The sequence below is a fragment of the Leopardus geoffroyi genome, chromosome A1, assembly GCF_018350155.1.
Source record: "Leopardus geoffroyi isolate Oge1 chromosome A1, O.geoffroyi_Oge1_pat1.0, whole genome shotgun sequence".
In the NCBI taxonomy this organism is placed as follows: Eukaryota; Metazoa; Chordata; class Mammalia; order Carnivora; family Felidae; genus Leopardus; species Leopardus geoffroyi.
In genome coordinates this window covers 21,999,788-22,024,478 of record NC_059326.1, presented here as the reverse complement: position 1 = coordinate 22,024,478, position 24,691 = coordinate 21,999,788, and the positions used below count along the sequence as shown (strand labels likewise).

The 24,691-nt window shown below is 36.7% G+C and overlaps 2 protein-coding genes across 19 annotated transcripts in view; one reads left to right on the top strand and one right to left on the bottom strand.

The window, feature by feature from the left end:
- The window catches only part of CAB39L (calcium binding protein 39 like), a 131,630-nt gene extending 127,857 nt beyond the window's left edge, over window positions 1–3,773 (bottom strand). For 6 of the 13 annotated variants that reach the window (XM_045475611.1, XM_045475597.1, XM_045475684.1 and 3 more), the window contains exon 1: window positions 3,667–3,773. The gene's annotated coding sequence lies outside the window, so the exon portion shown is untranslated. Of the gene's footprint in view, window positions 1–3,221; window positions 3,546–3,666 lie in introns of those variants that run through there. The other 7 variants (XM_045475602.1, XM_045475658.1, XM_045475699.1 and 4 more) reach the window with 7 other exon arrangements.
- A 55-nt stretch (window positions 3,774–3,828) lies between these two features.
- Window positions 3,829–24,691, top strand: part of LOC123597101 (histone-lysine N-methyltransferase SETDB2-like) — an 89,443-nt gene continuing 68,580 nt past the window's right edge. For 3 of the 6 annotated variants that reach the window (XM_045475501.1, XM_045475473.1, XM_045475444.1), the window contains exons 1-6: window positions 3,829–4,506; window positions 5,670–5,765; window positions 11,432–11,795; window positions 18,680–18,805; window positions 19,771–19,836; window positions 23,587–23,683. In XM_045475501.1, the coding sequence (XP_045331457.1) occupies window positions 11,780–11,795; window positions 18,680–18,805; window positions 19,771–19,836; window positions 23,587–23,683 (305 nt within the window). In that variant the 5' untranslated portion in view covers window positions 3,829–4,506; window positions 5,670–5,765; window positions 11,432–11,779. The remainder of the gene's footprint in view (window positions 4,507–5,669; window positions 5,766–11,431; window positions 11,796–18,679; window positions 18,806–19,770; window positions 19,837–23,586; window positions 23,684–24,691) is intronic. The other 3 variants (XM_045475484.1, XM_045475453.1, XM_045475463.1) reach the window with 3 other exon arrangements.

The following is a 24,691-nucleotide window of genomic DNA, read 5'->3' as shown; positions in this document are numbered from 1 at the left end:
ATTGTAGAGTTGGGCAAAAGGGAGAGGGAAGAATTTGAAGTTTTATTTATTTATTTTTTTACTGTTTATGCAGGGGCGGGGGGGGGGGGGGGGGGGGGACAGAGACAGAGGAGACACAGAATCCAAAGCAGGCTCTAGGCTCTGAGCTGTCAGCACAGAGCCCGACGCGGGGCTTGAACCCACAAACTGTGAGATCATGACCTGAGCCAAAGTCGGACACTTAACTGACTGAGCCACCCAGGTGCCCCAAGAATTTGAAGTTTTAAATCTGATCCACTCAGAAGATAACTACACCATTAATCAAGATAGGAAACATAAAAGATGTTGAGTTGCATACAAGTGGAGTAGATCTAGCTGTCCAAAAATCTATGAGAAATGAGTGCTAAGGGCTTAAAAGAACAGAATTTGACATAGAATTATGGCTTATCTGCACAAAAATTATAGTTTATTTATTTTTATTTTTTTACATTTATTTATTTTTGAGAGACAGAGACAGAGCACAAGTGGGGCAGGGGCAGAAAGAGAGACACAGAATCCGAAGCAGGCTCCAGGCTCTGAGCCATCAGCAAAGAGCCTGACGCAGGGCTCGAACTCACAAACTGTGAGATCGTGACCTGAACCCAGGTGCCCCCACAAAAATTATAGTTTAAACAGCAAAAACAAATGAGATTATTACAAAGGGAGAAGTCATAGTAAAGGCAAAATTATAGTTTTTCAATTTCTTTTAAAAAAGGCTAAATATATAATACTTCAAATATTTCCTTTTAAAAAGAAACATTTTCTCTTTAAATGAAATAATCTGAATGTCCCACATGTTTTATCTCACAAGCATTTTTTGTAGTTAACGGTCATCCTCATGACTCAGGCATTCAATCATTTCATTGATTAACAGAACACCACAAACTACAATGGTGATTTTGATCTTCATACGGTTTTAAATCATTTTTTATTTTTAGTCACATTTATCCCCATAATGAACCATTTTGTTAAAGACTAGAAAAGTGATGGCAAAATGCACCAATTTATGAGGAATAGAGAAATATTTCTGAAAATTAATCTCAAAATGTTCCCCCAAAGTAACATTTGTATGATCAAAATTACTGCAAAGCATAAAAAGGTATTTCAAGTAGTACTTCAAAAATAATTTTAAACAGAGATGACTTACATGCAAATTTGGTTTTTAAGTTAATGAGGTGGAAAAATCTATCATATTTTAAATGTTATTTTTATTTAAAAGTGCTTACATCCCAAAAACTTCACTAATAAAATCATTTAGATTTCTAAAATATCAAATGCAATAACGCCAAACAGGTTGAGAGCAGTTTTTATTGATTTTTTTTGAAGATAAGTAGATTTACTCTATATTCTGCCACAAAATACCATATTCATTTCAAAGGTGTTACTACATTTTTTCTAATTAAACAGCATGCATCAATTGATAATGGGGAAAAATCTACACTTGTATATATATATATATATACATATATATATATATTATGAGATTGCAATGAAAATCCTTTTTTAAAAAAATTTTTAATGTTTATTTATTATTGAGAGAGAGACAGAGCATGAGCATGGGAGGGGCAGAAAGAGGGGGAGACACAGAATCCGAAGCAAGCTCCAGGCTCTGAGCTGTCAGCACAGAGCCCAACGTAGGGCTGGAACTCACAAACTGCAAGACATGACCTGAGCCGAAGTTGGACGACTGAGCCACCCAGGCGCCCCGAAAAATAATCCTTAACATACCAATGGAAGTTAAATCACTTGTACTTAAAATCACTTAGCATTGTTCATGCAAAAGTACTATTTAAAAAAATCTGTAAGGATCTTCAAATTATACATTATGAAATTTAGAGAACTGTATTCTTCAAAGAAAAATCTTATACTTACCTAGTTTATTATTTAAAAATTACAGAACATATCAAGCAATAAAGTAAACTTACAGGTGCAGTATTTTGACTTTAAGCAGTGGTAAAAAGAAACGAGAAATTCTTAAGCAGAAGAGATCTAAAGCACTGGTAAGTTTGGTATTCATTTACTGAAACTGCTTTAAAAAAAATGGCAAATAGAGCATTATTACTTAAGGGCTCATCTTCATTTCTAAATTTCTCTGTATTAAGATTTCATTAAAAGACCTCACAAAAAAGGATTATGAACCTCTCCATAACATTATTTGTATGCATAAACTGGAAGCAACAAATAAATTTAGTTCAGAGAACTGACAATCAAGTATTCTAGAAAGCAGGTTAAAAAATTATTTTTCAGTTAGGCTAAAAAGAAATGTATGTCCACACCTTCCAATTACTGCATTATTTTATTTATTCATTCAACAATTATACTTCTGAACATATACCAGATGCTATTACATGAGAATGCTATACAAAAATTTCAGCAAACAAGTACTGAGCTGCCATTATGTGCTCTTTATGTTTTTTAGCCACTGATCTTTCTTAGCTACTTTATGATATCTGGTATTAACAAGTACCTTAGCCATCAACTCAACACTAAATTATTGAACTCTTTAAACTTAGTCTTCTTAAGATTTAAAAAGCAAATCTTAAAAAGAAAATTCGTTTTTAATCATTCCATTGTTTTACTGCTGTTGACTAGGTTGAGTCATCAGTTAACCTTGGGTAACTGGAAAACTAAACCCAAGGCAATAAGGCAAGTATCTCTGCTTTGGTCTAATGCATGTCACAACTTCTCATAAAAAATATTAGCCTTTTATCGGCTAGGTTTTCAGATCTGATAAATTTTCCTCCAAAATGAAAGCTAATGCGTGCTTTCTACTTCGATTAAAAAAAAAAAAAAAAAAGATCAGGAAAAGGAGGTAATTCTTTTCTTCCTCCCACCCCATAAAGAGCTCAGAAGGTGCTTTTCCTTACAAACGCCTCCTTGTCCCTGACAAAGCAACCAAGCAAGTCAAGGCAGACCAAGAAATTCCTAAAGCTTCAACAGATCGTAACCAGCGAAACAAAGATTTGCCAAAGTTCTTCCCTCACTTCCCCTGTTTCTGCAAAGACCACCACTTTCTAGATTTAAAAAAAGACCACTGCAGGAATGCTGGCTGCATACCAATATATAAAACTGCCCAAACGCAGAACTAGACGCCTACTATTACCAAAGGATGGCCTTAGTCAGAGGGCAACTAATGACAAGAACCAACACTTTAGCAGTCACTCCCTCGCAAACGACAGACAATAAAGATGTCTCTTTCTAACCTGAGGATAGTGGTGAGGCATCTCCCTCTTTCCCCTTCTATTAATAACCAGCCTTCTTCCTTTCTGAATCAATCCATCAGACAACCTCCTTAGGAGAGTTGATGGTCAGTCTTCCGAGACAAAGATTATGGGTGTAGCTCTCTGGCACCCAAGGAATCAGTGTTAAGGCAGCAGAGCCCTCACAATGACGAAGAAACCAAAGCTTGGGATCTCCCCCGCCCCACCAGAACCACCATTCATCACTCTCTCTAGCCAGGGCTGAGATTCAGCCCAAGAAAACCTCTCCCTTTCAGTAAGTGAGGAAGGCACCAGGTGTATTCCCTCCGACCCCTCTTCGCCTCCATTGCTCCCTCAGGACCCCTCCACACCTGGAGCCGCTAAGTAAGTTTCCAACCTCCAAGAAGCCCAGTCCTAGCCACACACAAGATGGCAGCGCAACACCTACCGGAGGAAACAGCTGCGCCACCACTCCAACGATGCTGGCCTCTCGACTGCAGATATCCCCATTGGCCCAGCCAGAGAGCGCGAGACAAGCCGAGAGCGCTGACAGCCAATCGGGAGGCGGCGCGATTCGGCGCCGCCGCGCTGCCGGCGATAAGCGCGCGGATCCTCAGAGGTGTGGACCCAGTAGGGTGTCCAACCAATGGGCTCCTGGCCGAGTAGGGGGAGCTTTCGGTGAACGACTCCTCCCTTTTAGGATTAGCGTTAGGAAGGCCTGGACGAAAGAGATTGGGCGGTCTTCCTTCCCCGCCTGAGGCGAGGCGGGACAGTTGTTGCAGAGGTGAGGTCTAGTAAATGGTGAAGTACTTCCTGGCCTGGGAGCATCTGGGGTCGTGGGATTTGGTGGCGTGGGGTCGGAGAAGAGCCCGACCCGCGGGGAAACCCAGCCTCGCCAACGGAGCGGGCCCAGCGCAGCCTTCAGGTCTGGCGGGCGGAATAAAGCAGTGGAGCCAGTGGAGCCGAGGCACGGCCTTGGGTGGCCCCCTGACAGCTCCTTTGGCCTGAGACCTGGGAACGCGGCGGAACCCTCGGCCGAGTGGACCCCAGCCCTTGCAACCTCCTTTTTTCTTTTACCCACCTGCGGTCCCAGGCTGTAGAAGGGACCGCGGGCATTTTGAGTTCTCAACCCCCATTTCAGTTTCTGTCTCCGAGTGCACACCTTAAATGTGAGGTGACTCCTAAGCAGCTGGGAACCAGAGGCTGTAAAAGGGACTGCAGAAAAATGGACTGCAGTATAAAATCCAGAAGCAGAATATGAAGGTTTAACCACTGACCCATTTCACAGGTAAGACTTACACGAGCCCTAAATAAGTAGAAATCATTTGTCCAAGATCACGTAATTGAGATCAGATCCTAAAGGCACCTGACTCTCATCAACCACAACCCAATAAGTAATTACCCATTAAGTAAAATAAGGAACAGTGGCTAATGAACTGTGCTCCTCATTATGTGGAAACCTGCAGTGAGTTCTGTATGAGGCAAAGAGGTAACTTCCAAAAGGTAGAGTGGAATAATAAAAAAACAAAAAAAACAGGCTCTGAAATCATCCTGCCTGGTTCCTTATTTTTTGTCACTGTCACCGTATGACACACTTTAGCATCCTCTTCAAAAACGTGCATGCTGGTTTTCTCTCCTGATTGTTATGCAGATTATTAAGTCAAGTATGTGGAAGTGTGCCTGACACATGGTTTATACTCAATAAACTTTATTACTGTCATCGTAATTAAAAAATGAGAAATAGAGAAGAAATGGTCACAGTTTCATAAACAGCCTGTTTTTCAAAACCAAGGCAACCATAAGTTGAAGCGAAATAGAGTGATTTAACTTTTCTTCTTTATGTTCTATATTTTACAAATTTTCTTCACTAAAGATACTTTACTGTTCAGTAATTCTTAAAATTTCACAAGGTATGAACAACAGCGGTGAGAGCTTTTCTTTAAAAAACTATTAGTCTGCTTGTGTACTGTAGGTGGAAATAGGAGTTGGTAGAACCTTTTTAGAGAGCAGTTTGGCAGTGTGCTCCAAAAGCCTGTAAAACGGACTTTTATACTTAAGTTTTACATTAAGTACACTATTAACATTCTCCTTTTGCAAAATTAGAACCTTACAGATAGCACAATCCCCGAGTTTCCCTTCACTACCCCATACTAAACACTTTGGTGCAGAACCTTCAAGTCTTTTTTTTTACTTAATATTCTCTATACGTTCATGTATGCATTTGTAGTTTTTCAAAAATGGTGATAGTGGCATACTCTATCATTTTGTAGCTTTATTCATTTGACAGTGTTTTTGAAGTCTATACACGTTATTTATAGCTTATAATTTATGCCTCATTTTTTATGCATGCTGGGTAGTGTTTTAGTGTATGGCTGAATTGTTCTGTTAATGTAAAATATTTATTTTTCTCTCTTACTGGTTTTTTATATTAAGTCATATCTTGTTTGATAGGTACTATATAGCACATTTTATTTGCCATTCTCTTTTTGATGGACATTGGTTGTTCCCAGTTTTTCACCTTATAGACAATGCTGCAGGGAAATCCTGGTATGTATTATCTTGTGTACATGTGCTATTTCTCAAGGATGTATACCTAAAAGTGGGATTGCTTGGTTTTAAGTTATGAACATTTTTAATTTTAATTGGTCTTGACAAATTTGTCTTCAAAATACCTCTACTAATTTACACATCCCAAAAAAGGTTTTGAAAGTTCAATTTTCCTACAGTCTAGACCAACACGATGGGGTGCCTGGGTGGCTCAGTCAGTTGAGTGTCTGACTTCTGCTAAGGTCATGATCTCAGGGTTCGTGGGTTCGAGGCCCTCATCAGGCTCTGTGCTGATGACAGCTCAGAACCTGGAGCCTGCTTCTGATTCTCTTCTTTCTCTCTGCCCCTTCCCTGGTCATACTCTGTCCATCTCTTTTTCTCACTCTCTCTCAAAACTAAACATTAAAAAAAATTTTTTTTAGAACAACACGAGCTACTGTCTTCTTTTTGTCCATGTGATGGGTGAAATTAATAGTCACTTTTTAAAAAAAGTTTTCATTCTCTGATTACTAAGTAAGGTTGCAGTATCTATTCATGTTTATTAACCTATAATTTATGTAAATTTCTATAATTTATTTTAAAAATTACCCATTTTTCTGTTGAGTCATCTTTTTCTTAATGGTTTAAAGAGTTCTTTATGTGTCCTAGATACCATGTATCCTATACAATTTTTAAAAATTTCTTTGGTGTCAGAGCACCTGAGTGGCTCAGTCAGCTAAGCTTCCGACTTTGGCTCAGGTCATGATCTCACAGCTTGTGAGTTCGAGCCCTGCATCAGGCTCTGTGCTGACCAACTCAGGGCCTGGAGCCTGCTTTGGATTCTGTCTCCCTTTCTCTCTGCCACTTGCCTTCTCACACACACGCTCTCTCTCTCTCTCTCTCTCTCTCAAAAATAAATAACATTAAAAAAATAAATAAAATTTTCTTCAATGTCTCTGGCTATGTACCCTTTTTGTTACTATTGTTAAAATAGATTACAAGTCTTTTCTCTCAGCTCTTTCCTTGTCTTTTAACTTTATTTTGTTTTTGTTTATTCTACAGGTAGATCTTGTTTTCCTTTAAAATCTTTATGTGTTTTATTATCTTATGCATTTGTCACAGACATCAGTACAATAGTGAATAAGAGCAGTGGTGGCAAGTGTCCTCATCCTTGTGCCTAACTTTAATAAAAATGCTTCTAAGGTTTCATCATTAAGTATGATGTTCCTTGCTAGGTTTTAGTAGAGCGTATTTATCGGCCTAAAGAAGTTCTCTTTTATTGGTAGTTTGCTAAGAGTCCCCCATCTCCCAGCCTCCAGAATAGTTGCTGACTTTCATTGAATTGTTTTGTTTTCTGCATCTCAGATGTTGGTTTTTCCATTCATATGATAATGTAGGAATTTACATTGATAAACTTTCCAATGTTAAACTTTTTAGGTATTCCTAGGATAAATTTTATTTTGGTAATATACTTTACTGAGTATATTTTTACTTAACAAATTTGCTTCTATACCCCGAAGTGCTTTTGACCTTGAATTTCTTACATGCCAAGGTTATACTAATGTTAAAAAAAAAAAAAAAAAAAAAAGGTTAAATGGCTTCCCATATATTTCCTGCCCTGGAACAGTTCGTATATGATAGAAATTATTCATTCCTTGAAAGTTTCGTAGAATATATCTATAAAACTTAACAGACCTAGTATAATGGGGATGAGGTAGAGATACGTGGTGTGTAGCTCTGGTAAGATCTTTCACAGTTGTTTTAGCTTTTTTATACTTTTGCCTCTAACTGGGATTTCTGCTTCTTGAGCCTATTTGGTATTAAGTCAGTAATTTCAGTTAGATACACATGTGAATTGTTCTGTCAGTGTAAAAATATTTCTCTTTGTCTCTTCTATTGGTTTTCATATTAAATTCTATTTTGTTTGATACGAATATTTCTTAAATTTGCTGGTATATCTTTTTTCACATAGTGTTATTTCAAGCTTTTGATGACATTTTGTGTAATTTAAGTGGGTCTCTTATTTTAAAATATAACTAGGCTTTGCTTACAATCCAGTTTGAGAGTCCTTTAGTAAGTAAGATTAACACAGTCACCTTTTTTGTGATTAACAACTTGGCCTTTTTCTTGTCCTCTTATTTACCGTACTTCTCTTTGTATCTTTTATATCTTATTTTTCCATTTCTATTTTAAAAAAATTTTTTTAATGTTTATTTTTGAGAGAGTGCGCGTGAGTGGGGGAGGAGGAGAGAGAGGGAGACACAGAATCTGAAGCAGGCTCCAGGCTCTGAGCTATTTGCACAGAGCCAGATGCAGGACTCGAACCCACAAACTGGGAGATCATGACCTGAGCTGAAGTCAGACGCTTAACCGACTGAGCCACCCAGGTGCCCCTCCATTTCTTTTTTCTTTTTTTTTTTTAATGTTTGTCTATTTTTGAGAGAGAGAGAGGGAGAGCCAGGAAGGGGCAGAGAGAGAAGGAGACACAGAATCTGAAGCAGGCTCCAGGCTCTGAGCTGTCAGCACAGAGCCCAACATGGGGCTCAAACCCATGAGTCATGAGATCATGAGCTGAAGTTCGACGCTGAACCAACTGAGCCACCCAGGCGCCCCTCCCATTTCCATTTTCTAATTGAGGTTGGCCCCAAGTTTTCTATGTTCTACATGTTTTTTAAAATATATTATTACCTCTCGGGGTGCCTGGGTAGCTCAGTCAGTTGAGCGCCCAACTTAGACTCAGGTCATGATCTTGCAGTTTGTGAGTTCGAGCCCCGCATTGGGCTCTGTGCTGCCAGCTCAGAGCCTGAAGCCTGCTTCAAATTCTGTGTCTCCCTCTCTGTCTGCCCCTGCCCTGCTTACACACACACACACACACACAGGCACGCGCACACTCTCAAAAGTAAATAAACATTAAAAAATTTTTTTTATTTAAATTCTTTGACCCACCTTGAATTTATTTAAAAAAAAAATAAAAAATATATATTGCCTTTATATTTTCAGCATAGTTCTTAAATTTATATTTTCCTAACAAGATCCAAATTTAATTAGTATTAATATTCTCCCTATGAAGAAGAACTTGACATGCTTCTACTTTACTTTCTCTACTTTTGCAGTGATCCCCTCCCACCCCCCTTCTATAAAAGAATACAACTTCCTATGGCTATTTCTATCATTTTTGTTTCACTTATTATTAAAACCCATTTTTAATCTGTCTTTAGCATTAATGTGTTTTAGTCATTTGCTCATTATTGCTTCTTATACCTCAGTCTAGGTTAGTTTTTTTAATCAACTATGGTACTTCTTTATTTCTTTCAGAGAGTCTCTATTTGGCTTTTTGAATGTCTATAAAAGTCTCTTTTTTTAACCTTCTCTGTTGAAGTATAGCTTGGGTGAAATGGCATTCTGGGCTCAGACTTATTTTGCCTTAACTTACTACCTCTGACATTTCTGGTAAGAAGTCTGATTACCAGTATGATATGTGTTTCTTTTAGATAATCTTGATTTTCTGGAAGCTTCTAAGACTTTGCCTTTATTCTTCATATTTTAAAGTTTATCCACAGTTTGTCTAGTAGTGTGTATTTTATCCTGCTTGGTACCCAGTGGACCCTTAGTGAGCTTGTATGTTTTCCAGTTTAGAGAAATTCTTGGTCATTATTGCCTCTTCTTCATTCTCTCTGTTTTATTCCTCTTATTTCCTCTGTGTTCTGAATTACTCAACTCAGTCTTCCAGCTTCCTACTGGCTCTTCATCTGAGTTTATGCTGTTATTCAATTATCTATTGAGTTTATTCAACAACTATTTTTATATCCAAGATATCTAATTGGTTATTTTTCAAAATTGTGTTATTTCATGGATGAGATTTCCTTCTTTAGCTCTTTGAGCACGTTAAATGCAATAACATTTAATTTTTTTAACATTTTTTAAAAAGTTGTTTTGTGTTTATTTTTGAGAGAGAAAGACAGAGTGTGAGTAGGGGAAGGGCAGTGAGAGAGGGAGACACAGAATCCGAAGCAGGCTCCAGGCTCTAGGCTCTGAGCTGTCAGCACAGAGCCAGATGCAGGGCTCTAACTCAAGAACTACGAGATCATGACCTGAGCTGAAGTCAGACGCTCAACTGACTGACTGAGCCTCCCAGGTGCCCCTTTAATGTTTATTTTTGAGAGAGAGAGAGAGAGAGAGAGACAAACAGACAGACAGACCAAGACAGAATCTGAAGCAGGCTCCAAGCTCTTAGCTGTTTGCACAGAACCCGAAGTGGGGCTCAAACTCCCAAGCCATGAGATCATGATGCTTAACAAACTGAGTCACCCAGGTGCCTTAATAACATTTGTTTTAAAATTATTTTCAGGATGCTCTGTTTTCCTCTTGACGATAAGCCCATCTTTCGGTGGGCTTGTTAAGTCTCTTTTTGATGGTGTAGCTTTCCTTGGGTATTTGATGACTCTGAGTTGTGCATTCATCTTCTCTGAGAGGATTTGCTGTGTTATGATGGTGGTTGGCATTATCTCTTCAGCTTCTCATCTGTTTCTTTTCCCTAGGGAGGTCTCACAGACTTGGTCCATAGAAAATTCCCTTTTTGTCTTTAGCATGACTATATTTTTTAATTTTAAAAAATCTGACATTTGGGTTTGGTGTGGGAGTGGGAGCAGAATTTATCATATGTTGATTGATATCTTGAGACTGAGAATTATTGATTGCTTTTTGACCTATTAGTTCCATCTCTAAGTGTATTCTTGAGGAAATAATCAGAGATATGCATAAAGTATATTCCAGCATTTATCATATTGAAAAAATGGAAATAATCTAAATCCCCAATATAGAGGTTTATTTACAGTACTAATTAATAATTTATTAAAATTTATTACTAAAAGTTTTGAGTGTACTATAATATGTGGTTTATTGACCAAAGTACATTATACAGCCACTTAAAAGTCATATTATAGAAAAATATTAACGAGGGGGAAAAGTGCAAGATATGTTACCAGTAGAAGATTATTAAGAAATTGTATACACTAAAATCCAAAATTTATTTTTAAAGTATATATACTGAAAGAATAATAATAATTGCTAGTGTTTATTGAGTCCTTTGTATGTGCCAGGCACCATTCTAAGTAACTCTTATCCTCACAACATGCCTTTGAGGTAGTTAGTGCTATTATCCCCATTTTAAAAGTTTTTATAAAGTATTTATTAAAAATTTAAAAAGTTTAAAAAGTAAATGGGGCACCTGGGTGGCTCAGTTGGTTAAGTGTCCGACTTTGGCTCCAGTCACAAGCTCGTGGTTTATGAGTTCAAGCCCTGTGTCGGGCTCTGTGCTGACAGCTCAGAGCCTGGAGCCTGCTTCTGGTTTTGTGTCTCCTCCTGTCTCTGCCCCTCCCATGCTTATGCTCTGTCTCTCTGTCTCTCAATAATAAATAAACATAAAAAAAAAAAATTTAAAAAAATTAAGTAAAAAAATGGGGATAGTTTATGTTAATTGACAGTATTTTAAACATGGGTGATACTTAATTTCTCTGTAATTTCATAATTTTGATATTTTACACATTTTTCCAGTTAATATGTATTCTTGTTTCTATAATAGTTTATGCTATTTTAAAAGATAGAGGCATTGTTATAACAGTCTTTTTTTTCTTATATATATTTTATTCCTTACAAATATATACCTATCTTTGTTGTTTTCTTTACAGAATGTTTCATGCATCCATGGACCAAAAGATGGAGTTGGTTTTTGTTTTTAAAAAGATATTGTCAATGATCTGATATGACTATAAATACTTGCTTGATGAAATTGCATGGACTTGTCATCAGGTTGGACTAGCGGTCATTTTTCAAAGTTTCTTCAACCGCAGTTACATTTGAAAATTCAAGTATCCAAGAACATTGGGCTTAGAATGCCATAATGATGTGTTTTCTCTGAGAACTACAAATTTCATAGATACCACAGTTGGATTCCAGTTATATTCTCCTATCAAAGTGATTTCAGTCCATTGATAAAGTTAATTTTGAAGACTTTTGTTTATAAACAACATCAAAAGATGGGAGAAAAAAATGGTAGGTTTGGAAAACCATTGTTAAACGTTATGTTTAAAAGTATGTAGACTACTTAATTTAGCCAAATTGTGGAATTTTCAAGGTTTTTCACTGCAAGTGACGGTTCTACATTTGAAGGAATTGAGGACTTATTCTCATGTAGCCAACATTTTGATAGTCGATAATTAATTGTGTATCTGTAAAGCTAAGTCAGTTCTTTAATGTACTTTTGTAAAATTATTCTTTACTTTTTAGAACACTTTTAGATTTACTTTTTAAAGAAAAATTGAGAGGATAGTACAGAAAGTTCCCATATCTTCTACATCCACTTTTACTGATGATTAACATCTTATTTTTGTCTGGTACATTTGTTACAATTAATGAACCATTATTAACTGAGGTCCATAGTTTATTCATATTTCCTTAGTTCTTACCTGATGTCTTTTTCTGTTCCAGTATCCCACATTGTATTTACTTGTCATATCTCCATAGGGTCCTCTTGGATATAACAGTTGCTCAGACTTGTTTTTTATTTTGTAGTATTTTGTATCTAAGTATCTTGTAGGATACCCCTCTATTGGAATTATTGTTTTATTTATTTTTCTCATGATTAGACTGGGGTTACGAGTTTTGGGAAGAAGACCATAGTGGTAAAGTGCCATTTTTACCACATTATGCTAAGAGTACATGATATCAACATGCTTTCTCTCTCATTGATACTGAGCTTGATCACCTGGCTGACATAGTGTTATGTCAGACATAGTGTTATGTTTCTCCACTGTAAATTACTTTTTTCTCTCCCTTTCCTTCCCTGCTGTACTTTTGATAGGAAATCCCCGTATATAGTTCATGTTCAAGGAATGGGGATTATGCTCCCCATCTTTGAGAATGGAATATCTACATTAATTATTTGGAATTCTTCTCCAAGGGAGATTTAGCTCCTTTCTCCCACTTATGTATTTATTCAGTCATTTTTTTTTTTTTTAATTTTTTTTTTTTTCAACGTTTATTTATTTTGGGGACAGAGAGAGACAGAGCATGAACGGGGGAGGGGCAGAGAGAGAGGGAGACACAGAATCGGAAACAGGCTCCAGGCTCTGAGCCATCAGCCCAGAGCCCGACGCGGGGCTCGAACTCACGGACGGCGAGATCGTGACCTGGCTGAAGTCGGACGCTTAACCGACTGCGCCACCCAGGCGCCCCTCAGTCATTTATTTATATCAGTATAGAGTCACAGGTACTTCTGCATTCAGTCTATTGTGATATGTTGCTTTGGTTGAAATGTATAAAGAAAATGAAGCTTCACACAGACAAAAAGTTGAAAAAAGGAAGAGTATTAATAGCCTTTCAGCTAATTGTGGACTTTTTTTTGGATACAACTATAAAACTCAACAAGTAGTTACTCCTTCCAGGTCAGTTGTAGGGTGAAATTTGAACACATATCTGTGAGTTTTTTAACACTCTGTTACAGAAAATCTATTGCACATTGAATAGGTGTTTTATGATTTTATAATATGCATTGGCCACTTGGAAAATATTGGTTCAATGAATCATGCAGATTTTCCAGATATTGACACATTTCATCATACAATATTAAAAAATCACATTTGTTAATATTGCTACCCATTTCCTCGAAAAGTGATTAATTATTGAGAAGCTATCAGGCTTACCAGGGCACATGTAAAGTTTACAAATTTCCAATTTTAACTTGGTAGTGTGAATTTTATCATTAGCAGCAAATGCTGTCAATATTGAACTTCAGGTGGTAGGCTCACTTTGTTTTTGTTTTTGTTTTTGTTTTTCAAGAAAATGTGTGTTAAACACCCAAGTCTAAAAATACTATAATTTTTATTAGTACTTTTAAGTAAAAATAGTTTTCCGTGAAAAAAATTAGCTGGTTTGGCCTGTAATTCAAACAGTCTCACTAGTGCTTTTGCTTGAGACAGCCATTGTACTGTGGTAACCATTTATATTGCTTTATTAAGGATATTCTTAAGTGAAATTGATGGTGGAAAATATACTGGTACTATACTAGAAAATTTACTGGTAGCTTGGTGCCATCCCCTTGATTCATGCTAAGGCATACTGACTTTTACTCACCAATGCTTTTGTACCATCAGTTAAAGTCATTCTAGAAAAAAAAAGAGAGCAAATAATGTCTTTTTTTTTATTCATTAAATTTTTAACATTTATTCATTTTTGATAGAGACAGAGTGGGAGCAGGGGAGGGGCAGAGAGAGGGAGACACAGAATCCAAAGCAGGCTCTGGGCTTTGAGCTGTCAACACAGAGCCTAACATGGGGCTTGAACCCACAGACCATGAGATCATGACCTCAGCTGAAGGCAGATGCTCAACTGGCTGGGCCACGCAGGTGCCCCAACTCCTTAAATCCTTTAAAACTCCACTGAAAAGCATTGTAGAATATATAAGTAAATATTCTATATCAATAAATAGATATAATAAGATTAACTGTAAGATTCAATGGAATAATGCCAACGTTATAAAAATTCACATACATATTCAACACAACTTGAAAATAAAGCTCCATGGGTGCTTGGGTGGCTCAGTCAGTTAAGTGTCATCTCTTGGTTTCGGCTCAGGTCATGATCTCAGGGTTAATGAGGTACAGCCCCGCTTCAAGCTCATGCCGATGGCACGAAGCATGCTTGGGATTCTCTCTCTCCCTCTCTCCTCTCTTTGCCCTTCACATGCTTGCACCCTTCTTTCTCTCAAAACAAATAAACTTAAAAAAAAAAGGGAAAGAAAAGAAAAGAAAATGCCAGTATGGGGAACTCTAAACTGACTCTAAAATTTAATCCATGAAGTGTCTGAAAAAGAATGGGTAAGTGTACGCACTTCATCTACAAGATACTTAAAAATCTCTAAATTAAAAAGTGTACTTGCAGAGGTGCCTGGGTAGCTCAGTCGGTTAAGCGGCCGACCAAGAGCAAATAATGTCTTAGTATTACTATTAAAATAATTTGACCTAGCATATTCTCTGAAAGGATTTGGGGACCCCAAGGGCTCATAGATCACACTTTGCTAATCACAGACTCAAAGACATAGAGATCCTCTAGACCAATGCCCTGAAGCACCTCCAGGGATGTGTGTGTGTGTATGTGTGTGTAGGGATGGATATATATGTGTGTGTGTGTGTGTGTGTGTGTGTATCCTATTATCAGTGTACTTTGTTAATACTCCAAAAACAGGTGTCTAGCAAATAACTCATCTAGCTGTGATTCTTGAGTATTGCCTTTTTACATAGACAGTGTATGTCAAGGGAGATTGAGAGACACAATATATTGTAACTATATAATTTGTCTTTCTTCTTTGCAAAGCAACTCTACTTCCCACTTAGTGATTATGTCCCTGCAATAGTCATATCTAGCTAAGGGAGCAAGTTAGGACAAACAGTAGAATAATGAGATGGTATTCTTCATTTCTACAGGCAAGTAGCAATATTAGTATACTGATTTGATTTTCAATTCAAGGATTTATTCCTTGTGTTTTCTAGTGCAATATACTGAAATATTTACAGTATTAGATTATAATCTCATACATACAGTACAAAGAAAAGGAGCAAGAAACCAAAATTATTTACATTGTGGTAAACATCTAGATGGCATACAGTTGAAATGAAATGACTCAATTATTTCTCCATGTGATATTCATTTAGCCTCTTCAAAAAAGTTATTAACTGGATCTGTTAATCTCATTTTTCAGATAAATCAGTTACCTTTTTTTTTTCTTAATATTACTGTGGTTAAAAACTCCCATACTGGGGCGCCTGGGTGGCGCAGTCGGTTGAGTGTCCGACTTCAGCCAGGTCACGATCTCGCGGTCCGTGAGTTCGAGCCCCGCGTCGGGCTCTGGGCTGATGGCTCAGAGCCTGGAGCCTGTTTCCGGTTCTGGTCTCCCTCCCTCTCTGCCCCTCCCCCGTTCATGCTCTGTCTCTCTCTGTCCCAAAAATAAATAAACGTTGGAAAAAAAAAAAAAAAAAAAAAACAACTCCCATACTGAGAAGACAAAAATGATCAAGAGGGAAGACATGAGGAATAAGAACCATTTAAATGAGAATTAAAACTAGCCATATGAAATAATGATACCATAAAGAACAATATCAAAAACCCAGAATAAATAAATACGAATTTCTAAATTACTTTTGTTTATTATACAAGCAGACAGTTTCAGTATTTTCTGATTGGCTTTATTTTCTTAAATTCTATTTCCAGTGTCCATTAATCCATTCTAAAACTAATAATTTACCCTGTTCACTTTTCAGATAATTTAAGTATTTCCTATCAGAATAACTTGGTATCATGAATTGACATTTTGAACACAGTTTTAAATGATAGTCACTGGAAAACAAATTCAGATGAATCCTAATTGTGTTCTTTTCAACATCACTAAGCAGTGATGCTGCTGGCTTTCTCAGGCCAGGTGAGAGTTGTAGATGATTCCAGAAGATTATAATGCTACTAGAAGCTATTTCTAAGTATCTTTCAAAATCCTTTCCGTCTAGATGTCCACCTCAGATAAAGATAAATCCCTAGTGTGGAGTATTAACTCATTCATGAAAAGAAACAGTAACAAACAATTAAGTGCTTTCATGAATAGTTTTGTCTAAAAGCTGTGATTTTTGTTGGTGATCTCTCAGTGAAAAAATGATTTTAAGGATTCTGGGAAGGTCCTTCACGAGATACTTTTCCCTCTTAGCTAAATGATATCTAAAGTTCCACAAGTAGAGATTAATTTCTTGTGCTTAAGACTACGTCCCCTGTTAAATTACAGTAATTTCTAGATAAAAGCCACATGCTTATCTGCACATCAACTCCGTGAGCTAGATGCTATCACTATTCCCATTTTATAGCTTAATGACTGCTAGTGCTGGGATTCAAACACAAATGCATCTGAACTCCAAAGCCCAGATTGTTAATCACCACTTCTGTTCTTCCACTGACTCCTGATACGCTATTCTCCTGGGTTTTCCTTCCACCTGTTTGCTCCTTCTTGATCTCCCTGATTCTTTTTTCTTATACTTATGCCTTATATATAGAAAATCCTCTTCTCAGGGCACCTGGGTGGCTCAGTCAGTTAAGCGTCTGACTTCAGCTCAGGTCATGATCTCACGGTTTGTGGGTTTGAGCCCCATGTCAGGCTCTGTGCTGACAACTCAGAGCCTGCAGCCTGCTTCGGATTCTGTGTCTCCCTCTCTCTCTGCCCCTCCCCCGTTCATGTTCTGTCTTTCTGTCTCTCTCAAATATAAGTAAACATTTAAAAAAAAACAACCCTCTTCTCATTGTATACATTGTCCTTAATTACATCCACTCAAGCATTTGTGTACCATTTACTCCAGAATTCGTATAACTGGACCAGATCTTACTCTGGAGCCTGTATACCCAGTGTACTTGCCCTACTTAAATTTCTCACTTGTCTTCTGTCTTTATTCCCTATCTCAATGAATACTATTACTGTGCATATGGTTGCCCAAGTCAAAAACTTAGAAATCACTCTTGACTCCTCCCTCTTTCCCCTGCCACCTGAGTGACCTTTTAAGAAACTAATCACATATAAGATGCTTAAACCTTTTGAGTGGCTCCCATAGATAGGCTTTTGTATAAAACTCAAGTGAAAGGCTCTCCATGGCATGGCTTCTCCTGCCTCTAATACCTCTTTCTTCATCCTTTGTGTCCTCTCACATTGCATTTGTTTAAAATCTTGTCTCAGCTGTGCTATGGGGAGTTAAAAGTAGGCTTGGTCTTGGAGGCATCAGGCCAAAGTGTCAACAGGGAAACAACACCCCTTCTGAGACTGCGATGGTGGCAGCATCCCTAATTAGCCAGAGATCCCCTTTGGGTAAGGTGACTTTGCCAGGGAGATTTGGGACTATGAGGCCTAAGCCTTTATGACTATTCTCACCCCACTGCTGAACCTAGAGATGTAGGTTTAATTTTTATTAAGGAAAATATATTTTTTGTAAGCTTACTAGGCTCTCTGTTTATTAATCCTCCTAATGGCTTCTCAAGTGACCTTTCTAAAGTGCAATAATCATGTCTCTCTGTTCTTTAAGGCCCTGTTAATTTTGAACATTTTATATGTTTTAACATTTAACATTTAACAAATAAATGTTAACATTTTAGGTATTTTTGTTACTTTTAAACGTGGTGTGGGTGTGAGATTTGGCTTTTGCCAGTTTAATTGTATTTCTCATATTTCTGTGTTCAGCTTTCAAAGAATTATTTCCTCTAGGAAATTTTTTTTTTTTTATATAAACTCTATCCCCAACATGCAGCTTGAACTCACAACCCCATGATCAAGAGTTGCATGCTCTACCAACTGAGCCAGCCAGGCCCCTCTCTCTAGGAATTTATGACTAAGGTGTTTATTTGCTGGGCATATGAAATATTGGCTCATCTATATAGCTATCTATAAAAAGTATAAACATTATTTTGGCTTCATATAATTATTTGAAAATTATAAAAGACATTTAAAAACATTATTGTTAGACATTTAGTTACTTCACCAATTCTTGAGATGTTTCATTCTAAAACCATTTCCATACTCAGTGGAGGTTATATCTCTGAAACTTTTAAAATGCTTATACGTACATCTACCACCAGCCTAGAATGAAGCCATTCCTTCTGTTTTCCAGGGACACCAGAAATAGTACCATTAAAGTTTTCAACATATTTTTATGTTAGCAGAAATGAGTAAGATATTTAGGTCATATTCTTTGCTATTCTTTATAAAGGAACAGTGATAAAAATCTTTTTCCTCAAGGAAAAAAATAGACCAATTAAATCTTGACATTATTTAGAAACCACGTGGATTCTCTATAACATATGCCTTGGGGAAATTACAGTCTATTTTTATTGAGCTCTTAAGCTATTCACTTTTATTATAGGTGATGCAAAAACTTTCTGGATGGAGCTGGAAGATGATGGAAAAGTGGATTCCATCTTTGAACAAGTGCAAAATGTGTTACAATCACTGAAACAAAAGATTAAAGATGGGTCTGCCACAAATAAAGGTATGAAGCAGAAAAAACTTTTAATACATTTAATGTTAAATGTTACCCACTGGCAGTATAATACAGTGCTGTTTCCACTATGTTTATTTTGTTATCTAAGAGCCTATCAGTTCTGTTTGCTTTGTGTGTGTTTGTACTCTGCTTCGACAAAAACACGCTTTTGCCATATGCCATAGACATTTTGTAAAAGTGGGTGAAAATGATTACTTTGAATGTTAGCTACTGAGTTTATCTCTTTTTCTGTCAGGCTCCCTTGTTTTCCCCACATTTTATCTTTGCTTTCTCTTTATATCTCTTTTTGAGGGGTGATGGGTATTGCAAAAGTAATATCTGCTCATTGTACAACGTTTAGTACCAGTAGAAAAATATAACAAAACTTATCCACCACCCCATTACTCAGAGACACCTAATGTTTTTTAAGAATGCTAACGTACATGTAACGATATTTTCCCTGCTTTAATCAGAACTTGCCTTCTATTTCAGCAGTCAGTTCCGTCAGCCAAGTTTGTATTTTTTCTGTTTCTTTGTTTTCAACCCTGGTTGGTTGTAGAACAGAAGACGTTTAGGTAGAAATTTACTTCTTTCCTTCAGGACATAAGATATTCAAGCAAATTTTCATTTGGACTCTTCTTAATACTTTGTGGATGTTTTTATGACATTAATCTTTTGTTTGCTTGTCCAAACAGTAGCGCTGTTTTTCATTTTAATGTTCCTTCTCATTCCTTCATGAGTCAGATATATCTAGTTTTGAATCCAGTTCTAACAACTCCTAGCTGAATGACCTGGAATAAATAGTTTAACTCCTAAGCTTCAATTTCTGTTTCTAATGCAGGTAATCATAAGAATCTCTCAGAGGAGTTAATGAAGATTAAGATAAAGTACATAAATTATTTAGCACAGTAGCTGGCACAGTGAAAATGATGCTGCTGCTGCTGGTTTTCATGCATTTTTCCTTTCCTTAACAGAATACATCCAAGCAATGATTCTAGTGAATGAAGCAACCATAAGTAACAATTCAACATTGATAAAGGGTATGTGCATTAATAATCCCAATTTTGAGTATTCTGTTATTTTCTTGACTTGATTCAGCCTTAATTGAGTTCAGATTATGTGAGATTACCTAAAGATAATTTAATATAAAATGTAAGACCTATACTGGTAAATTATATAAATCAGTGTCCCTATTAAATAAAAAGTCCTACCCATCCAGCGATAGGAAATGCACACTCTTCTAAGCCTCTTAGGAAATGAACAAATGTATCTCTTCTTCAAAAAATTCTGGGGCGCCTGGGTGGCGCAGTCGGTTAAGCGTCCGACTTCAGCCAGGTCACGATCTCGTGGTCCGTGAGTTCGAGCCCCACGTCGGGCTCTGGGCTGATGGCTCAGAGCCTGGAGCCTGTTTCCGATTCTGTGTCTCCCTCTCTCTCTGCCCCTCCCCCGTTCATGCTCTGTCTCTCCCCATCTCAAAAATAAATAAAACATTAAAAAAATTAAAAAAAAAAAAAATTCTAAGACCCCAGACTACTGTAAAACAATACTAGAACGGTATATTCTGGCATAGATAAGTTAGTGTAAAATTTTTTTATTTCTAGATTATTAGACCATTAGTCTTGCAGACTCTAAACAAATTAGGTTTTGGAGGAAATGATCAAAGATACTGTACCAGAACTAGGAAAATAAAAAGTTGTTTTATCAGAATCACTCTCCTATAAATCTTAGTCTATCTCAAATTTCCTAAAATATTGAGAAGGCACTTTACTGGATTTTAATGCTGCTAAATATTATTAACAAATTATAATAATTTTAACTTACATAATTTGGAGTCTTAAGGTTTTAAATCTCTGAAAATATAGCCTAGCATCATGAGTCTATTTTAAAGAAAACTTTTTCTTATTCAAAAGTATTCTCGGGGCGCCTGGGTGGCTCAGTTGGTTAAGCAACCGACTTCAGCTCAGGTCATGATCTCGCGGTCCGTGAGTTCGAGCCCCACGTCGGACTCTGGGCTGACAGCTCAGAGCCTGGAGCCTGTTTCGGATTCTGTGTCTCCCTCTCTCTCTGCCCCTCCCCTGTTCATGCTCTCTCTCTGTCTCAAAAATAAATAAACGTTAAAAAAAATAAAAAATAAAAAAAAAACAAAAGTATTCTCAATTTCAGTAGCTAATGTATAATTTTAGAAGAGTAGTTTCTTTTTTTTTTTTTATGTTTATTTATTTTTGAGACAGAGAGAGACAGAGCATGAATGGGGGAGGGTCAGAGAGAGAGGGAGACACAGAATCTGAAGCAGGCTCCAGGCTCTGAGCTGTCAGCACAGAGCCCGACGCGGGGCTCGAACCCACTGACCGCGTGATCATGACCTGAGCTGAAGTAGGACGCTTAACCGACTGAGCCACCCAGGTGCCCCAAGAGTAGTTTCTTTAAGAAAACAACCTTACTCAGTAGCTTTTAGTAGCACTTGGAATCAACATACTTGAGAGATCACACTAGTTTTGCAAGAAGAGGCTTTTAAATGCAGGAGGTGGTAAGAGGAACTAATTCTAAAATAATTTATTTTCTTGCTAACAAAGTAAATTGGGTTTTGGTTTTTTTGTGATAATTTTATCAATAGAAATATTGAATATTACAATTTTGTATTTTTATATAGTTCCTCTGAAATGTAATGAATTTATCAAAAGTATATATTTGCCAGTGGTATAGAGCAATATTTGTAAGTAAGGAATTGGGGAGTTATGTAATTGACATTGTTGGCAAAACAAAGATTAAAAACTTTCTAGTAATAAAGTTTCATGTTAGTGTTTACTTTTTAAAAAACATTGAAACTGGGAAAGACAAAAAGACTTCATGTTAAGGTCAAAACAAGGTATCCCATATCCAACTTGAGTCCTAAACCACTGATTACCTTTATTTTCTTTGTTTGTGTCTAACTGTAAATATGTGCTATGTCCCCAAACAAAGGATTGGATACTGTTTTCTTGAGAGGAGTTATTATTTCCCCTTTCCTACCTTATCTGATGATTAATTTTAAAATCTCCATGTTTGGGGGCTCCTGGGTGGCTTAGTCGGTTAAGCATCTGCTTTTGGCTCAGGTCATGATCTCATGGTACTTGAGTTCAAGCCTCGCATCAGGTTCTCTGCTGTTAACACAGAGCCCGCTTCAGATTCTCTGTCCCCATCTCTCTCTGCCCCTTCTTGCTGGTTTGTTCTCTCTCTCTCTCAAAATAAATAAAATCTCCATGTTTCAGTAAGTTTTATTTTTAATTATGTTTATATACATTTATTCTATTCATATTTGTTAGTATGGATTTTTATGATTTATGCAAAGAAATTAGTTGGAAAAAATCAGAAATGCTTAATTTGTAAAACTTAATTTTAATCAGGTATTATAGCTCTTTTCCAACTATCAGATTTTAAACCTTTCTTTATCTTGATAATTAAAGAGGGATAATTGTTTTCCAGATAGCCAAGTAGTGGCCTCATGTTATAACTTAAACTATTCTTTTATTTACTTAAAGTTTTTTCCTTTTTTTTTTTTTAATGTTTGTTTATTTTGAGAGAGAGTGTGAGCAAGGAAGAGGCAGAGAGAGAGAGAGAGAGAGGGAGAATCCCAAGGAGGCTCCCTGCTGCCAGCACAAAGCCCTATGAGGGACTTGAGCCCATGAATTGTGAACTCATGACCTGAGCTGAAACCAAGAGTTGGACACTTTACCAACTGAGTCACCCAGGTGCCCCAAACTTTTTCTTCTTAATAAGATTGATCTGCAGTAAAAGACCAATGTAAGTTAATAACCTGAAGCAAGATGAGAATCCCTTTTTTTCTTAAAGGTCCTCAATGCATAGGAAAAAACATGTTTAAAAAATATCTTTAAACCAAACATAGAATATTCTACATAACCATTTTTCAAAATAAGAACAGGGAATCCATAACTTTTTTCACTAAATACACAGTTTACTTCTATTATTGTAGTCATGTTAGAGAGTAAAAATAGATGAAGTAGAAAAAACACAAGATAGAGGATGAAATTAAATGCAGGAGCACCTGGGTGGCTCAGTTGGTTAAGCATCCGGCTTAAGCTCAGGTCCTGATCTCGCAGTTCATGGGCTCAAGCCCTGTGTTGGGCTCTGTGCTGACAGCTCTGAGCCTGGAACCTGCATCGGATTCTGTCTGTCTGTCTGTCTGTCTGTCTCCCTCTCTCTCTCTCTCTCTCTCTGCCCCTCCCCCACTCACACTCTGTCTCAAAAATGAGTAAATGTTAAAAAAAAATTTTTTTTAAATAAAAAGAAATTAAGTGAAGAAAGATATAGGAAAGACTAAGTAATATGAAAAGACAAGTGGAAGTACAAAAAGAGGTACCCAAATACCCCACCCTCCAAAAATATAGATAGCAGTGGGAACAATGAGAAAGCAAAAGATAACATAAATTTTCCATTTTGTGACCTTTTATAGTACGAGCTATGTTATTTTTCTATAAAATACAGGCAGAAATAAGGATACCCGATGTTTACCTTAAAGGTTGATTAAAATTCAAATAAAGTTCAGGGCAAACTAGATTTTCTCCAGTAGAAGTATCTTCTACCCTAAGTTTTTTACTTGATCATATCTTATTTTGTCAATATTTTTGAAAATATTCACACCTGATTTTTTAATTTAATCTTGATATTTTCATATGTTTGCAGATTTAAGGGCGCCATGTATCTCTAATCAATAAAGATATTATTTAGATATTAGAGTAAATGATTCTTAACTTGATATACTTAATACTCATGTTTGTGTTTTTTTCATGTAGATCATACATCGGTGATCCAGAATGAACAGGAAAACAAATCAGGTTCATTGCCTTCTACATCATATGAAGACTCCTTTCCAGAAGACTGTACATTTCTGTATGTATATAGGTTAAATTTTTTTTATGTTGTCAATGCTTTCATTTCCAGAAAGAGAATTATTCTTTCTAATCATTTGACATAAGAATAGATAAAATATATAAAAAAAATTTTTCCCATCAACTTGAAAAGTCATAAATTTTAGTATTTTATGTAGGATAAAGGTTCATGAGTCTCTTAACAAGGTATTTACTTGTTAACATCCCTAGGTAATCAAGTCTTTGAGTAAAATTTAGCTTAAGATGTCTTTGTGTATAGGGGCACGTGGGGGCTCAGTTGGTTGAGCATCTGACTCGAATCATCTCAGTTCACGTCTTGATCTCAGGATCAAGAGTTCAAGCCCCGTGTTGGACCTGAAGCCTACTTTAAAAAAAAAAAAAAAAAAGATGTCTTTGTGTATGTTATTAATATACTAAAAGCTACCAAGTTGGCAATTTTTTTAACTAAAAAATTATTTTTCCTGGAGTATTTTTTTTTTTAAGGATTTTATTTTTAAGTAATCTCTACTCCCAATGTGGGGCTTAAATTCAGCCCTGAGATCAAAAGTCACATGCACTACTGCCTGAACCAGCAGTCCTAGATCATTTCTTTTAAAGTGGAGGGTAACAGTATTTTTTTTTTTAAGTTTATTTATTTTGAGAAAGAGAGGGATACATGAACCATGAAATCATGACCTGAGTTGAAATCAAGAGTCAGATGCTCAACCACCTGAGCCACCCAGGTGCCCCAAACAGTATTTCTTTCAGTACCAGTTCAGCTTTTCAAATACTTAAATGGCTCTAAATTACTTAGGAGAATAGGCTAAATTTTTCTGACTGTTTCTTTCTCCTTTTACCATTTCAGTAAAGATTCCTTAGCATAAAGTAGAATCGTATGAAAGGAAATCTGACATTGTGACACATAATCTTTATTTTTAGGAGGTAACACCTATACTACAACCTTTAAGAAGTAGTTTAAAGGAAGTTCCTGAAAGTATTTTGTGCTACACCAGGGAACAATTTCAAAAAC